This window comes from Paramisgurnus dabryanus, chromosome 8 (genome assembly GCF_030506205.2).
Source record: "Paramisgurnus dabryanus chromosome 8, PD_genome_1.1, whole genome shotgun sequence".
NCBI lineage: Eukaryota > Metazoa > Chordata > Actinopteri > Cypriniformes > Cobitidae > Paramisgurnus > Paramisgurnus dabryanus.
The window spans coordinates 24,792,553-24,811,389 of NC_133344.1; the positions used below are offsets into that span (position 1 = coordinate 24,792,553).

Consider the following 18,837-nt stretch of genomic DNA (forward strand, 5'->3'; position numbering starts at 1 on the left):
TACAGTAAATATTATAATATACTACTGACTGTCAGTCAGTCTGAAATAAATCATTCATCATTCATAATATATTTTTTAAAGGTCGATGACGTCAATTTTCCAAAGTTGGACTCATAAACAGAGGAAAAACGTTCTTATGTCAAATAGAACAACCTTATAAAAGAGTGCAATAAACAATTACATATGCGTATAGAAAGCACAGTACTTAAAAAAAGACCTTCATAACCCCAAAAAAACCTGAACCTGGTACTTATTTTCATTGCGCGTAAATATAAGGGATAAGAATATGGGTTTGAGCTTTGAGGTGACGCCTCTCCATCACAGCGTAGCGCGCGAGCACACGCGTGCATTCATTGCTGTACTGTACTGTATGGGATTAACTGTCGCAGTTCTGTATAGTCTTACTGGGATATTGTGAACTGGTTTCACTGGGCGGAGCCGATAAAGAGAAATAAAGGTACAGTAAACACGTTTAGCGAATATATTTCCTCTCGAGACTGAGCTTGGGTAAGTGATTTGTTTTTCAGATTTTTTATTACAGCAGAAAGCAGGTCTGTCAGAGCAGAGTACCCCTATCTTTCACATTGTTTCAATAGGGTAATAGTTTTAAATGTGGTTTATAATTTTAAAACCTCAAGTGATGGCAGAAATATTTAAAACACATATTTATGCATATTCTCTGCATGTGCATGTGTAGCGTGAGGGGCTCAAAAGACCCTAATATGTACTTATTCCTCGACTACGCCACCCTGGGATCTACCCATGGGAAATACCAATTTAAATTAAACAGGTTCAGTGTGTACCAAATAAAAAGGAACAGAGACAGATTTCTTATTTTAGTGTTGAATTTTATTAACCTCCTCAACACATCCAAAATCAGTTAAAATATAAACCTTTATTATTAGTACCTTATTTTATTTAAGACTGCAACATGAATCATTAAAAGGATACCAACTGTTACAATTACCAATTAACACCAGACATTCCAATGGATACAAAGGAAGACTGACGAGCCACGGGTGCAGGCCCACTTTAACCCCAAAAGGTTCACCCAAAATAGTGCCTGTAAAGAAAAACACATCAACACACACACGCACACGCACGCACACACACACACACACACGCAAAGTGCCGCACACCGTAAATTCACAAAATTCACACAGCATGCAGTGTAAATCGTAGCACAGATTCCACCATCAAAGGACCAACACCCACAATCCAACCAGTGCTCCCAGATGATCCACTGGAAAGGAACAAATACACAAAATCAGTTGGTTATCACACAGTAAAATCTCTGCAAACAGTCCCCCTATAGTCTTTTTAACAATCAGCTAACGTAAACACAGCATCCATACAACGTGATGGAGGCCTTAAATAAAGAAAACCAAACAAACATTAAATCACAAAACCCAAAAATAAAGGGTAAAGAAGGACAGCAGTGACCAAATGCAGTTCCTAAAAAAAATAAAACAAAATAAAACATTAGAACTGCATAATCACATAATATTACTAAAAACACACGTTTAGCATTATTTATTAAATAAAACCCTACGAACCCCTCCGTTTAACCAGGCCTGCACAATACCATACTCAAATGGCAAACAAACAGCACATCCACAGTCCAGCTGCCAAAGAGCAAATCTGATCACCCTAAAACCAAACTATTACAGATTAAAAAGCAGGATAGCAACCAAATACCACACGGGGAAAATTATCCTCCCTTACCTCTTATTAAATCCACAACACTTGCACATGAAGGATAAACACAGCCTATGGAAGAGAAAAGCCCCATAAAACAATACTTCTTTCTACCTGAACACAAAAGAAAACAACATCGATTGCTCACCTTATTAGGAAGAACTCTGACGATGAAACAAACAGGCAATCAAGCAGCAACCATTCCTCACAGCGGCTCAGACACTTTATAAGAGTACGGAATCTGAAGCGTTTGTTCATTTGCTCACGCTAATCGGGACACTTCCTCTTAAAGGGGCAATCCATTTAAAGGGGCAATGCACTCACTGGGGCCTACCTTTTAAAGGGGCTACGGTTTTTATGCTTTAGAAAAAGGTATATTTTAAAATAAAAGGCCCCATAAAAGGACCACACTACAATCTACCCCCCTTTTGTTATCGGCGCCCCGACGATAAGAGAAAAACTAAACCCATGGCCTAAAAACAGCCAATGTCATATTACTAGACCCAGGGACTTGAGAGGCTGCAGCCCTATCAACTCTACTTATAGCTACTGGCAAATGATGGGGGTTGGAATGTCTTCCTGCAGTCTCTCTGGTACTTCGTCTGGGTTGAAATCCACTAGTACTAGGAACAGAGTCCAAACTTTCGTCCGTGTGATTTACATCATCAACGACTGGGACACCCACTTCTTGACTCAAGGTACGTTCCACAAGATCCAAAATTGGGGCCTCTTCTACAGTCTGAGGAGCAATCCACCAATCTCCCTCCAGCTCTTCATCTCCTACTGATGAACCAGTATCTATTGATGGAACCGGGGATGCAGGTGGCAAGTTAACAGGTGCAGCTCGAAGATGGACACAATGCACATGTTTGACATTACCACTTCCATGAAGGGGCAAGATGGAATAGACAGCCCCACCATCCTTGGGGGCTTTAATTATTCTATAAACTGTAGGCCCCCAAACATCTTGGATTTTTGCTCTTCCTCGAATATCATTAGCTCGAAGATAGACCAGCTCACCTTCCTTGAAACCCCCAGAAGTCACCTGCTGGTCATGACGCTCCTTCCGAAGGACTGCAGCAGCTTTCAGCCGTTCCTTAGCTGTATCAAAAGCTATTTGCAGACGTTGGCGATGCTCTTGCACCCACTCACTCACAGATCCTGTTACTGGCTCCTTAACTCTACCCAAAAGAAAGTCAACAGGTAAGTGAGGTTCTTGACCAAACATTAAAAAATAAGGGGACTCCCCTGTAGATTGATGAATAGTGGTGTTATATGAAAAAATCATCTGGGGGAGATAAAGGGGCCAATCATGCTTCTGATCTGGCTGAAGAGTTCTCAGAAGGCCATGCAACGTCCTATTAAATCGTTCGCACTGTCCATTTCCTTGGGGATGATAAGGAGAAGTGCGGGTCTTCTGGATTCCATAGAGTTCACACAACTGCTGAATTAGAGCACTTTCAAAATTTCGACCTTGGTCGGAGTGGATACGAGCAGGCACCCCAAACTTATAGAACCACTCTTGAACAAGTACTCTTGCCACTGTAGGGGCCCGTTGATCTCTAGTAGAAACTGCCTGGGTAAACTTAGAGAAGACATCAGTCATAATTAAGACATGCTCTCTTCCATCCCTTGAGCGATCGAGAAGGGTGAAATCTATGGCTAAGATCTGATTTGGTCTAGAGGCCAACAGATGCCCCATTGGAGTACGAGTTATGGATGGAAGGGGTTTTGCCATAGCACATCGCTGACAGCGCTGGCACCACTGTTTTATATGTTCATACATCCCTGGCCAATAGCACCTCTGCCGCACCAACTCCGTTGTCCTCTCGATGCCCTGGTGCCCGTGACCCTGATGCAACTGCTGCAATACTTCTTCCCTCAAGGCTTCAGGTAGGATCAACTGGTATTGTTCTTCACCACCATCGGGCCGGTGGAATCTGCGATACAGGAGCCCCTCTTGATCAAACAAACGATCCCACTGCCGTACCAGTTCTTGAACAGACCTAGAAAGTCTTTTCCGTTCCAACCGATCAGGGCTTCTTTTCTGATGCCAAAAATTAAGAAAAGGGCCTATAACTGGATCCTGTTGCTGAAGAGTGATCAAGTGATTAATGTCATGACTTGGGAGCACAGAAATTGCCAGTTGAGTTACCAAAGTAGGTATTAAGTCAGGATGTAACTGCAAACTTTCTGGAAGAGGAGTCCCTGGAAGAAGAGGGTCTAACCCTGATGAGATGTCAACAGAATGAGGTTGCCTTGAAAGAGAGTCTGCATTAACATTTGTTCTTCCTGAGCGGTAACGAATTGTAAAATCAAAGTCAGATAACTGGGCTGCCCACCTCTGTTCAGTCGCTCCCAATTTTGATGTATTCAAATAACTGAGTGGATTGTTGTCAGTCCACACAACACACTTATGTCCCAAAAGATACTCGCGAAACTTTTCTGTCATCGCCCACTTCAAGGCCAAAAACTCAAGCTTCATAGAGCTGTAATTGGACATATTTCTTTCAGAGGGGGATAAAGCTCTGCTGGCATAGGCAACTGGCCTTACTCGTCCATCCTGATCTTGAGACAGCACAGCTCCCAAGCCACTATGACTGGCATCAATCTCCAAAATAAAAGGCAGGGAAAAGTCAGCATAAGCCAACACTGGGGCAGTGGTCAGGGAGACTTTTAAGTTATTAAAACTCTCTTCACACTCCTTAGTCCATGCAGTTCCTATTGGGTGCCTTGCACTCGCCCTATGGTGTTTGCCAGTAAGCGTAGCAACCAGATGATGCAATGGTGCAGCTAATTTGGAGAAACCCTCCACAAAACGTCTATAATAACTGGCGAATCCAAGGAATGATCTCAACTCGGACACTGTGGTGGGATGGCCCCAAGTTGACACAGCCGCTACCTTTTCAGGGTCGGTGGAAACACCCTCTTCAGTGATCACATGGCCAAGATACTTCACTTCTGTTTGAAAGAAGCAGCATTTTTCCAGCTTAACTTTTAGTCCCTCCTTCTGTAGTCTAGACAGCACAGACTCCAACCGGACAAGGTGCTGATCTACGGTAGACGAAAACACAATAACGTCATCCAGGTACAACAGTAAAGACTGAAAATGTTGTGCACCGAAAAGCCGTTCCATAAGTCTCTGGAATGTGCTAGGTGCATTGCAGAGGCCAAAGGGCATACGATTGAATTCAAAAAGTCCAAATGGCGTGCAGAATGCAGTCTTCCCCTTATCCTTTTCAGCCACGGGCACCTGGTTGTATCCACTGGCCAAATCCAAGGTAGAGAACCATTTAGCTCCAGAAAGTGCATCCAGGGATTCTTCAATGCGTGGTAATGGAAAGGCATCTCGACGAGTCTTACTGTTTAGCTGTCTATAGTCCACACACATCCGCAGGCTTCCGTCTTTCTTTTTAACAAGAACTATAGGGGATGCATAAGGACTGCAGCTCTCCCGAATCACCTGGGCCTCTAAAAGCTGGTTTATATGGGCCTTAACAGTATCATAATCAGATGGAGGTATACGTCTGTACCTCTGCCGAACAGGCACATCATCGACTAAGGGAATTTCATGCATTATAAGATTTGTACATCCCAGGTCACCCTCATGTGCTGAAAATACAGAAGCATATTTACTCAACAAGTCTCTCACCTTCAGCTGATCTAACGCAGACAACGCCTGCAGATCTACAGATTTTATAATCTCATACATGGGGTCCACCTGACCTACGTGGGAATTTACCCTAGCTACCTCTAGATCATGGGATTCAGTGTATACTTCTGAAATCCCTGCCGGTAAACTGACAATTTGAGCTTGATGTAACATCCCTAATGGGCATCGGGGACGAAGCTTTACAGCAGTTCTATTAACATTCACTATGGGGACATAGGCTGTACCCCTACAAACCTTGACTACAGCTGGATAAAGTACTAGACCTGACGGAAGAGAAGTACATCCAGAAGACGGCTCAAAAAGTGCAGTATTAGCTAAGGAAAACACCTGCTGGGAGCATGTAACTGCAATAAACCTCACAGACTCAGCAGGGACAGACATAGCATATCTACCCCTAACCCTAGCCAAACACCCAGTACGCTCAGGCTGAGTTTGATGGCATAACTGAAGGGCTTGTTGCAAAACATCAGGAGCCTGCGTGACTTGTGGGAGGGCAAATAAATCTGGACCGTAATGCCCAAATAACTCAGTGTAACATTCCCTTATAATATTCATGCCCAACACACCAGGCACGGAAGTTGTGGATGTAGAGGTTTGAGAGCCTCGCACCACCAGGATGCCACGCTTAGGAATAACCCTATCCAGTACTTGAACATCAAGCTCCACATACCCAATGTAAGGAATGTCAAGACCGTTAGCGGCCTTAAGCTGTAACCACTGACATGCATGAGGAACTTGTGAAAAATGCTGAAAAAAATAGGTATCAGAAATGGTAGAAACCATCGACCCAGTGTCTAAAAGACATTTTACTTGCACTCCCCCCATTGTCACAGTAATTGATGGACACATACCAACTAATTGAGAAACAGTCTCATTACTTACAGGACTGGGCAACCTTGAGCCAGTAATATCCCCTTCTGCTCTGTGGCTCTGCAAAACAGAGGGTGTTAGTTTTCCGTCGGCTGATTGGGAGCCACATTCTGTGGCGGGCGAGGCTGCACACGAGGCTGATGGTGCCGAGCCTGCAAAACACGCTCATTATCACAACTACTAGCGAAATGGCCCGGCTGCTGACAACGTCTACATATTATTGGGGCATTACGTGACAATGAAGTGTGTGTACGGGGTTGCTGCAAAGACATAAAACGTTCAGAAAGTTCATTAAGCTGTTGCTGTTGTTTCAGCATTATCTCTTTCAATTCTGCTAATTCAGATATCTGGATAGAGGGCTGCTGCTGTCCACTATTATCCTTAAAAGTCTGTATGGCACAAATGGATGGAACAGAATGACTCCTAGCCCTATCAATAATAGGTCTACCTTCCCGTTCCCATCGAATTGCTTCAGCCCTTACATCAAGTAGTGTGCAACCTGGTTTCGCTCGGACCGTCTGCTTCAAAGTCCTGCGAAGATTAGGATCATTAACATGTTCAACAAACTGATCTCTAAGTAAAACAGCAGAATTAGGCAGTCCATTAGGTGCACACTTAACCACTCTTTCCATTAAACTAAACAGGGCATGTGAATACTCTTGTAAGGACTCTCCCTCTAGCTGCTTCCTAGAGAAAAAGTCCTCCTGTAAGGCAACATAAGATTGAGAACAACCATATAGTTCTTGCAAAATGGACAAAATCTTTTCAGGATCTTCCCGCTCTTCCTTAGATCTATACCTTATTTCATTTTTAGCTTCTCCCTCCAAATGATCATAAATAAAATAAGCTTGATCTATTGGGGCTAAATGTCGAGCCCGAATACTTGCACGTACCTCTTCAATCCATTCAACAATATTGAGCCCTACATTACCACGGAACAAGGGACATTTTCTCTCTCGTGGCACATATAAAAGACGTTCAGCCCCCGTTGTTGGGGTAACATTATTATGTGAACCAGGGTTGTTAGAACCAGAGGCCCCTGATGAAGGTACTAATGTCACCTCAGTCCGTTCACGTACAAGTCTCTCATTTTCTGCTCTTAATTGGATCACCAAGTCTCGAAGCTCCTGCAGCTCGTTGTCCATCTTAATGAAGACCAGAAAATCGTGTCCACCAAAAGCCTCTTACGATGCTTGTTGAATAGCGAAGTTTGATACACCGCTGTCCTTCTAAACAAAAAAAGAAAAGAAAAACACAACAACCAAAAAAGAACTACAGGGGGACAAAAAAAAGAAAAATGTCTCTGTTTATACACATCCTGCCGACTACGCCAGATTGTAGCGTGAGGGGCTCAAAAGACCCTAATATGTACTTATTCCTCGACTACGCCACCCTGGGATCTACCCATGGGAAATACCAATTTAAATTAAACAGGTTCAGTGTGTACCAAATAAAAAGGAACAGAGACAGATTTCTTATTTTAGTGTTGAATTTTATTAACCTCCTCAACACATCCAAAATCAGTTAAAATATAAACCTTTATTATTAGTACCTTATTTTATTTAAGACTGCAACATGAATCATTAAAAGGATACCAACTGTTACAATTACCAATTAACACCAGACATTCCAATGGATACAAAGGAAGACTGACGAGCCACGGGTGCAGGCCCACTTTAACCCCAAAAGGTTCACCCAAAATAGTGCCTGTAAAGAAAAACACATCAACACACACACGCACACGCACGCACACACACACACACACACGCAAAGTGCCGCACACCGTAAATTCACAAAATTCACACAGCATGCAGTGTAAATCGTAGCACAGATTCCACCATCAAAGGACCAACACCCACAATCCAACCAGTGCTCCCAGATGATCCACTGGAAAGGAACAAATACACAAAATCAGTTGGTTATCACACAGTAAAATCTCTGCAAACAGTCCCCCTATAGTCTTTTTAACAATCAGCTAACGTAAACACAGCATCCATACAACGTGATGGAGGCCTTAAATAAAGAAAACCAAACAAACATTAAATCACAAAACCCAAAAATAAAGGGTAAAGAAGGACAGCAGTGACCAAATGCAGTTCCTAAAAAAAATAAAACAAAATAAAACATTAGAACTGCATAATCACATAATATTACTAAAAACACACGTTTAGCATTATTTATTAAATAAAACCCTACGAACCCCTCCGTTTAACCAGGCCTGCACAATACCATACTCAAATGGCAAACAAACAGCACATCCACAGTCCAGCTGCCAAAGAGCAAATCTGATCACCCTAAAACCAAACTATTACAGATTAAAAAGCAGGATAGCAACCAAATACCACACGGGGAAAATTATCCTCCCTTACCTCTTATTAAATCCACAACACTTGCACATGAAGGATAAACACAGCCTATGGAAGAGAAAAGCCCCATAAAACAATACTTCTTTCTACCTGAACACAAAAGAAAACAACATCGATTGCTCACCTTATTAGGAAGAACTCTGACGATGAAACAAACAGGCAATCAAGCAGCAACCATTCCTCACAGCGGCTCAGACACTTTATAAGAGTACGGAATCTGAAGCGTTTGTTCATTTGCTCACGCTAATCGGGACACTTCCTCTTAAAGGGGCAATCCATTTAAAGGGGCAATGCACTCACTGGGGCCTACCTTTTAAAGGGGCTACGGTTTTTATGCTTTAGAAAAAGGTATATTTTAAAATAAAAGGCCCCATAAAAGGACCACACTACACATGGTAGTGAGATAAAACCATTAGGATTAGCCTACAAACATGGCATAAAGACCTCAACCCCAAATTTATTGATTCTCTTTATGCTGGCTGTTTCATTAATAACAAAAAAATATATGCAAAATATATCATAATCTGTTGTGTATATTTATAAATGTCTCAAATGTCACTAGATTGAATTGCTGACCTGTGGGCCTGTGTGTTATGATTGTGTTTGTTGTGTATGGATGTACCAATTGTATATCTAATATAAGGACAGTTTTACACCAAATATACAGGGACAGGTAACAACTGATTATGTTTCACTGGTTACACTACATTCCAACAAAATAATCCATTGTACAGATCTCCAAAAGGCACAATCTCATGTGAATTGAAGAGTGATCCCCTCCTAGACTTTGTTCTCGGGGGAACCGAGTCAATGATGTCTGTCTCTGACCTGGCTTTTCATGTTTTACTCTCTGATTTCGCTCGGACTCCAGGGACTTACTTTTTACCGGTCAATTCAGTGTGTCAGCACAATGTGGCCTCTCGGAGGAAACCAAACACCAGCCTTTAACAATAGCTCAAAATTCTAGAAAAGATCAATTTGACTAAGTAGGGAGCTCTATTGGATTAGCAGAAAAGTAAAACGTTTGCATTCAAGAGATCAGTATGGAAAGATTCTCCCCTTGGAGATTTTAAATGTGTGCGGCTTTACTGTTTGATGATAATGTTTAACTCTGTTTGGTACTGGCATATTTTACTTAACTAGCATCCAACGTGAAATTAATGGTAAAAATGTAGTTTTTTACAGTGAACATGGATCAGGATGAACTGTACATATCTTTTGCAACAGTGAATTCAGATGATCTTTATGGCTGGTGTTATGACCAAAATGGTTCAGATTTTACTCAGATTTAATCTTTTATTTGAGATCATTGAGCCTAAACTCTATACAAATGGTGCTAAATAGCACTAAAATTGTTTACTGGCTATATAGCACCTATGTAGAACCATAAGTGGTAGCAATGTATTCATTCATACAGTATAAGCTTTACACATCCAAAACAAAAAACTACACTGTCAGAAATAAAGATACAAAACTGTACCTTTTCTTTCACCCTTTCAAAAAGTCCAGCTTTGCACCTAAGGATTTCATTTTTGTACCTCAGAGGTACATACTGGGACCAAAGAGAGCTTATTAATACCTCAAAAATATATATATTAGTATTTCAAAGGTACATATTGGTAAATGTTTACATATCTGTACCTAATGGACCATACAATTACCTTTTTAAAGGGTGCTGCCCCACTGACAGCTAGGGTACATATTTGGACTTTTTTCCAACAATGTAGGACCTAAATGTACGGTAATCTACCCAAAATTGTATTCTGTTTTTTATTCATGTAAAGGTACCAAACAGAAACTTAGGGTACAGCCCCACTGACAGAAAAGGTACAGTTTTGTACCTTTATTTCTGACAGTGTAGATTTAATATACTGTACTGTATATATTTCATACAACTTACTGTACTGTATATTTAACCTTCAGATGTTAGGCATGGCAGATAAGATGTCTGATCCTGGATCAGTAAGTATTGCTATGGAGGATAACCTGTGTAATGGAGGAACTCAGCCACAGGAAGCTCCATTGCTAACTCATCTGAAGAAGGTGGAGAACCACATTAAAGAGGCACAGCGGTTCTCACACCTCCCCAAACGTAGTACTGTGGACCTGGAGTTTAGAGACCTCTCTTACTCCATCAGGGAGGGACCATGGTGGAAGAAACAAGGTCAGAAGCTCATATTTGTTTTATACATGATTGTGTAACCCCAAATATATCAAAACCCCCCTTTGGTGACTTGTGATGACCATCTTCATAAACTTGACGTCATTCTTCATGACACATATCTTCCTCATAAGACATTGACATCATCATTAGACAACAATAAGGTGGATTTCTTCTTATTTTATATTTGTTGTTCTGTTAGGAGACAAGAACTCATGAGAAAATGCGCAACAAATGGTGTAGAAATGTTTGGTAGTCCCTAACTGTGCACAGACTGACATAAGAAAATTAAATAACACATAAAAAGTTTTCAGAAAAAACATGTTTATTTATAATGGGGTGGTTTCCCGGATCAGGATTAGCTTAATCCAGGACTAGGCCTTAGTTTAATTAGGAAATATAACTAGTTTTAACAAACATGCCTTACTAAAAACATTACCTGTGTGCATTTTGAGGTAAAACAAAGGGCACTGATGTATTTTAAGATATGTAAGTGCAAGTTCTTTTCAGTGTAGAGAGCTCTTAAAAGTGTTTAAGTCTAGGACTAGTCTAATCCCTGTCCGGGAAACCGCCCCTATAAGATACTGCTGTAATGATAAACTACTTGTGTCTGTGACCTAAACTGCTTTAAAACAGCAAACAGGAAATTAAAACATTTTGTAAGAAGTAAAATGCCTGTTTAGATGTTTCGTTGATGTACAAAGTGAATACGGTTGGCCCTGCAGTTATATTTTATTATCCTGGCGTCTAGAAAAGATTAAAATCACATTAGAGCCTCTTCTGCTTTCCTATCGGACATTAATATCTATTGATTTGCAGGTAATATCATAAATGCTGGTGGCCTTTGTTTTAAAGGAGCTGAGTCATATATTGTCAAGTCACGTGGGGCAAGAACTGATCCATTGATAGCAGCTGTTTTATTGGTTTATTGAGTTATTGGTAATAAGGCATCAGTGTGAAAGGTGATGCTATTTTAAAGCTTTTATAAACCAACAGTGTATTTGTTTTTGCAACAAGAACGCTGTGCTATTTTTGGTTGGCATCACTTAGAAGAGCAACATTTTTCTGGCAGAAATTACCACTGACGTAACAGTGATTCATAGATGCAATGGTGCTTGAGCCTTTATATGCCCTCATCTATTTATTTGTTTGCTAAATATAACATTTATTACTGTATGTCTGCATGTACCTTAATCTTTGTGATAAAGTACATGAACCCTTATTCTTGATTACCACTTCATATGCGTTTGTTAATGCCATAAGTGTAAAAGTGATAAATATGCACTTAATGTGCCCTAAAGCAGTGGTTTTCAAACTGGGGGCCGCGAGATGGTGCCGGGGGGCCCCAGTTTTATGACATTTATGAAATACATTAATTTATCATGAATTCTGTGTAATTAAACATAAAAATATAAGGCTACTAACCAAAAGCACTACTTTTTTGTATAATTTAATGTTTTTTATTAAAATGTTGAGTTTTAGAACAGTTTGTTGTCACAAATTTTCTTTGGGGGGCCGCGAAGGAATGCACCGTACAAAAGGGGGGCCACACGCTGAAAAAGTTTGGGAACCACTGCCCTAAAGCAATAAGACAACCAATGATGGATATAGTTATGAAAAACCTTCATAAATGTTAAATCGAAATGTATGGTTTAAAGGGGACATATCATAAAAATCTGACTTTTTCCATGTTTAAGTGCTATAATTGGGTCCCCAGTGCTTCTGTCAATCTAAAAAATGTGAAACAGATCAACCCAGTAACTTAGTTTTGGTAAACCATTCTCTGCAAGCATGTGAAAAAATAGGTCATTGAAATTTGGCTGCCCTTGTGATGTCAGAAGTGCTTGTAAATTAGCAGTGGCTTTCCTGTTTGTACTGTAAGAACATGGCTTTTGGGCTAATACGCTGCTAATTAGGGTGCCTTGGATCTTTGAAATAAGTCTGTCATTTGACACTCCTGGGACTGCATTGAGATTGCATTTAAATCACCCTTTAAAAATGTCAAAACCTTTTGGGTCCTACCCTGTGGGCGAAATCCACCTGCTTGGTGGACTTTAAGTTAGCCACTGTACTCAAATGTTTTGGACCTTTATCATTCGGTTTCTCACATTTCTTAGCATTAGAGAAAATATGTAGTACAGTCATGGGGTTATGGATTAAAGCATACTTCTTATTTAAAGGGATTAACTGGAAGTAGACGTTTGTTCCTGATGAGAACAATATGCCGCTTGACATATATTTTGTGTCCTTGCAGGTTTTACGGCTTTGCTCAAATGTCTATCGGGGAAGTTCTGCAGTGGGGAGCTGATTGGGATTATGGGACCATCTGGGGCTGGCAAGTCCACTTTGATGAACATCCTTGCAGGGTACAGGTATGGGTACTATGGGTGCAAAAGTGAATATTTATGTCAAGTTGTGTTACCGAAATTCTGAAAGCCTAATGAATCATCATCCTTTCTCGGCTTTTTGCCATGTGCAATAAAGAGAAACGGGCATGATGGGAGAGATCCTGGTAAATGGAAAGCTCAGAGACCTCCGAACCTTTCGTAAGATGTCCTGTTACATTATGCAAGAGGACAAATTGCTACCTCATCTCACTGTACAAGAAGCTATGATGGTGAGTTTACTGCTGGTTTGATTCAAAAACGCTAACACAAATACAGAAAAACTCACATATAAGTAAAAATGTATTAAACTCCTGTGGTGTGCAGTGACATCTATAGCAAAATAAACTGATATACGTATGTTTAGGTGTCTGCCAACCTGAAGCTTAGTGAAAGCTCAGAGGTGAAGAAAGAGTTGGTAGGTTCAGCTCATCATATCTTTCGTTATTGCCACCGACATGTTTCCCTTTCAGAATTCACCTTTACCTTGTGTATGTGTAGATAAAAGAAATTCTTACAGCACTGGGATTACGTGAGTGTGTCCATACACGCACAATCTCTCTCTCTGGAGGGCAGTGTAAAAGGTTGGCTATCGCCCTTGAGCTAGTAAACAACCCGCCAGTCATGTTCTTCGATGAACCAACCAGGTAAAGATGTGTTCGGTATTTACAAAGTATCCTTTTAATCCTTGAATATAAATTAAATTAGGAAATTTTAAAGAACCTCTATATCAGTCATATTATCATTAATGCATTCTCCTATTTGAAGCTGTTAATTTAAAAAAAAATGTGTTACTACAGTGGTTTGGATAGTGCCTCCTGTTTCCAAGTAGTTACACTGATGAAGTCTCTGGCACAAGGCGGACGGACCATCATTTGCACCATCCACCAGCCCAGTGCCAAACTCTTTGAGATGTTTGATAAGGTACATCTGCAAATCTGTTGTTGGACTTCCAAACACATTTAAGTGTCATTATCTAATCCTTTACATCTTCTTCAAAGCTGTACATTTTGAGTCAGGGTCAGTGTATATACAAGGGAAGCGTCTCATTCCTCATCCCTTACTTGAGTGCACTGGGTCTTCACTGCCCTACATACCACAACCCTGCAGATTTCAGTAAGTTGATAATTGGTGTGCCACATATACACAGACAAATAATGTTTGTAACAAAATGTCTTATGTTTAGTCATAGAGTTAGCGTCAGGGGAGTACGGAGATTTGAATCCTGTGCTGTTTGAAGCTGTCCAGGGTGGCATGTGTGCCTTGGAAGAAAAGAGCTACTGTACTGACAAAAACACCTTAAACCCATGTGCTGCAAAATGTGTCAAAGTGAGTGATTGTAGTCTTTTGGGAAATAACATTGTGATCACGGTGTGTGTGCTAGACCAGGGGTTTTAAAACTGTGGGTTGCACAGTGGGATAAGGTGGATCCTGCAAATTCGCTTTGCTGTTGTGTTACAATTAATGACTTGCAATGACAATAATCTTGATATGGAATACTATCAATTATTTTGATATTTTATTTAAACTTCTTTTTTTTGTCATATTTTTAATAAAATGACAAGAAAAATAAAAATGACTCAATTATAAAAGAGCTAAAATGTGTATTTTTTCAAATTTTTACAATTTAAAAAATGTCGATGGGTCCTGGAATAGATTATACCTATTTGAGTGGGTTGCAAAATAAAAAGTTTGTGAACCACTGTGCTAGACAAAACATAGAAAAATGTTCTGCACAAGAACACAGCGGTCTGATATAACTACTAAGTGTTTGAAAGCAATTGATTGGCAGAGAGATGATTTATGCATTTGGCAGTCGCCTTTTTCCAAAGCGCATTACAAGGCTGGCTATACATTTTATATCAATATGTGTCGCCTGGTATCGAACTCAAAACCTTTTGTGCTCCTAAAGCCATGCTCTACCAATGAGCTACATGAGCCATTTTGCTTTGTTTCATGTGTTTACAGGACACAGGACATGTTGAGAGCCATACATTTGCAACAAGCTCTTTGACTCAGTTCTGCATTCTCTTTAAACGAACATTTATTACAATCTGCAGAGATCAGGTATGTGCTGTTGAACTAAATACTTCATAAGATACCTCCTCACTTTATTCTTTTAAAATTAAAATCATCATTTGGACCATTTACAAATTACATTTTATCTTGTATATGTAATGTTTAGTCTTTAAAAGTTTAAGTTACAATCAGCTCATATAATATTTAGTTGAAGGTTGCTTAAAGGTCCAGTGTGGGTTTTTTATCAGCATCTAGCCGTGAAATTGCAAATTTGCAACCAACCTTAAATTTCGAAATGCAAAGAGAAGCTATGGTAGCTGTCACAACAAACATGTTGTTATCTGAGAAAACGTAAAAATTTTCTGTAAAACAGTTTGTCCGTTTAGGGCTACTGTTGTAAAAACATGGCGGCAACTTCCATGTAAGGAGACCCGTGGTGTATGTAGATAAAAATGACTCATTTTAAGCTGATATAAACAATACAGTTCATTATGTAAGGTCTTTACACAGCTGATTATATAGTTATGTACATTATATTGCATTTCTGTCAAGAGATCCTTCTAAAAATCCCAAATTGCACCTTTAAGATTTCTCAGACTTCTTCAAAGTATCAGACCGTTTTGTAACTAGCTAATAATGCTTTTTGCCTTTTGTAATAGGTTTTGACACATCTGCGGCTAATGTCACACATTTTTATTGGAGTACTGATAGGCCTGTTGTACCTTAACATTGGCAATGATGCCAGTAAAGTCTTCAACAACACTGGTTTCCTCTTCTTCTCAATGCTCTTTATCATGTTTGGAGCCTTAATGCCCACTGTTCTCACATGTAAGTTTGTAAGAGGACATTAAAGAAGAAATCAAAAGTTCAAGGGAAGTGAAAGTAGTTTCACATATGACTTATTTTTTTCTTAATTTCAGTTCCTTTGGAGATGGCTGTATTTCTCAGAGAGCACTTAAACTACTGGTACAGTCTGAAGGCTTATTATTTGGCTAAGACAATGGCTGACATACCATTTCAGGTGGGTGCCTGCTGAAGTGCCAGCTGTATATAAGCTGTACTGTATATACACTGCAAAGGTGACACAGAAGATGTATTTAACTGCACTGGCATTCAATGGTATTTACATGGACTTTAACTGAAGTTAAACAACTGAGTTTTAGCGTTTTGGAATCCATTCAGATGCTCTCGAGTCTGGCGGTATCACTTTTAGCATAGCTTAGCATAATCCATTAAATCTGAAAAATTAAAAGTTGTGATTTTCTGGGCCGATATGGCTAGGAACTATACTCTCATTCCAGCATAAAAATCAATGCGTCCCAAACCGCCTACTTCCATACTATATAGTAGTCGAAGTAGTGCTTTTTACATACTATATAGTATGGAAGTAGGCGGTTTGGGATGCAGCGAAGGACTTTGCTGCCGTACCATGGGTGCACCAGGTGCAATGATATTACGCAGCGGCCGAAAATAGTCCGCTTGGTAATTTTCAATAGCTGGGGTCTATTTTCGGGCTCTGCGTAATATCATTGCTTCTATATCAAGTCTTAAATAGAAAAAATATTGAAACTCTGGTCATTTTTTAGCGCAATTCTAATGATCTAATCAGATTCAATAAATTATGCTAAGCTATGCTAAAAGTGGTATTGCCAGACCCGTAGATCGGCTGAATGGATTCCAAAACTGTAAACGCAATTTAACTCTAGGGGAGCTGGAAAAAAAAGTGGTTAAAAAGTGGAGTGTCCCTTTAACACCTAAATTTGTGGTTATCTGTCTAATGTTTGTCCACTCCTCCTTAGGTAATTTGTCCGCTTATATACTGCAGTATTGTGTACTGGATGACGGAGCAGCCCCCAGAAGCAAGCCGCTATTTGCTCTTTTTGGCCTTATCAATATGCACAGCTTTCGTAGCCCAGTCTCTTGGGCTTTTAGTTGGTGCTGCCTCCACCTCCCTTCAGGTACCTTCTGTGTAACTAAGAAAATTTGAGCATTCTGCCTTTTGGGGCATTTTTTCCTCATTCTTCTTAGTATCGCTTGCCCTTTTGATATCAGACATTTTATCCATCTTCTTCACAGGTGGCCACGTTTGTTGGTCCAGTAACCGCCATTCCAGTTCTGCTCTTCTCAGGCTACTTTGTGAACTTTGACACCATTCCTGACTACTTGCAGTGGAGTTCTTATGTGTCCTATGTTCGGTAAGCTCTTTATACCTTTAACTACATACCAGTGTTTACATTAAATATGGCATTTTGGATTAACATGACTGTTTGATTGTGTTTATGCTAGGTATGGGTTTGAGGGTGTCATTTTGTCCATTTATGGAATGAACCGAACCGAGCTTGAATGTCCAGGGAGGGTTTGCAAGTTTCAGAGACCTGAAGAGGTTCTGCAGTTGTTGGATGTAGAAGACGCCAAGCTGTACATGGACTTCATTGTACTGGGAATTTTCTTCGTTATCCTGCGACTCGCCACCTACATAGTTCTTCGGTACAAAATAAAGTGTGAAAGATAATATTTATCGACCTTGCATAGTCTCCAGCTCCTGTGGCTAATTTTCAGACTTCAATGTCACTTCTCAGGATGTTACCACTCCTGTTTTGTTTGCAGGTTGTGGTGGTGTACACATCTGTCTCTGGCTGTGGCTGAATCTGATACTGTAAAATGTATACAGAATTTTAAAAAGACACTTCTTAGAGACTAAAAAAATATGTTTTCAATGTCACATTAATAAACTTACAGATCTTGACATTTTAGTGTCAAACAGCCAGGATTGCTATGGTAAATTCAAATGTTGCATTTAAATATGGAAATCACTCTCTCAGTTCAAGGCTTTCTTATTTTCAACTCAAGCTCACACTAAGGTCATTTTTTTGCATTGAAAGTTTTGCATTAAAAGATTTAAAGTTAACATTTTAGAAAGGACATAATAGCTGAGGTGAGCTCCACCTCAAAGGATGTTTACAAATCTGCTCCTAATCCACAGTGCCTGTGTGATAAACCCAAACACTATACTATCAATAATTTTTGTAGATGTTTTATGCCTTTGTTATAGAATTCTTGTTATAAACCTTCTTTTCATTATTTTCTTTTTATTTAGTATTTATCTTTAAAGGTGCACTGTGTAAATTTTAGCTGCATCTAGTGGTGAAGTGCTGGTGAATTGCAACCAATAGCTCAGTCCACTGCTCACCTCTTATTTTTTAATCACATAGAAAAGCTACGGTAGCCGCCACTGGACAAACATGTCATCGGAGACAAAAAGTTTGTCCATTAAGGGCTTCTGTAAAAAACATGGCGGCACAAAATGGCGACTTCCATGTAAGGGGACCCTTGGTATATGTAGATAAAACGTCTCATTCTAAGGTAATAAACACAACGGTTCATTATGAAAGGTCTTTATACACCACTGATAATATAGATTTGTATATTATTTTGCATTTCTGTCAAGAGATCTTTCTAAAAATTACACACTGCACCTTTAAAACTAAAGATTGTATGTTACTACCTGGTGCTACAGTCTATGTAATAGACTTTTAAAATATATATATATATATATATATATAAATGAGCAACGTATTGCTTTTGTTAAACTGCCAAATTTAAATGTTTAAAAAAAATAAAATGGACCCCTCAAAGATTATGATCCTGATTTATGTGTATCACTTC

At 39.8% G+C, this 18,837-nt stretch overlaps 1 protein-coding gene across 1 annotated transcript; it reads left to right on the plus strand.

The window, feature by feature from the left end:
• The first annotated feature begins 329 nt into the window (after nucleotides 1-329).
• Nucleotides 330-18,756, plus strand: abcg4b (ATP-binding cassette, sub-family G (WHITE), member 4b). Its single transcript, XM_065281146.1, has 15 exons — nucleotides 330-457; nucleotides 10,531-10,771; nucleotides 13,023-13,140; nucleotides 13,253-13,385; nucleotides 13,520-13,570; nucleotides 13,654-13,799; nucleotides 13,953-14,076; nucleotides 14,154-14,268; nucleotides 14,339-14,481; nucleotides 15,121-15,219; nucleotides 15,831-15,999; nucleotides 16,092-16,192; nucleotides 16,971-17,129; nucleotides 17,248-17,366; nucleotides 17,458-18,756. The coding sequence occupies exons 2-15, from the start codon at nucleotides 10,531-10,533 to the stop codon at nucleotides 17,681-17,683; spliced, it is 1,944 nt and encodes a 647-aa protein (XP_065137218.1). The 5' UTR covers nucleotides 330-457; the 3' UTR covers nucleotides 17,684-18,756.
• The last annotated feature ends 81 nt before the right edge of the window (nucleotides 18,757-18,837 follow it).

Bases quoted from the DNA above. Each gene is read 5' to 3' on its own strand.
- abcg4b (XM_065281146.1), top strand. From the start codon at position 10,531: ATGTTAGGCATGGCAGATAAGATGTCTGATCCTGGATCAGTAAGTATT. The intron at 10,772-13,022 runs GTCAGAAGCTCA...GTGTCCTTGCAG, and splicing joins ACCATGGTGGAAGAAACAAG to GTTTTACGGCTTTGCTCAAA. The intron at 16,000-16,091 runs GTAAGTTTGTAA...TCTTAATTTCAG, and splicing joins AATGCCCACTGTTCTCACAT to TTCCTTTGGAGATGGCTGTA.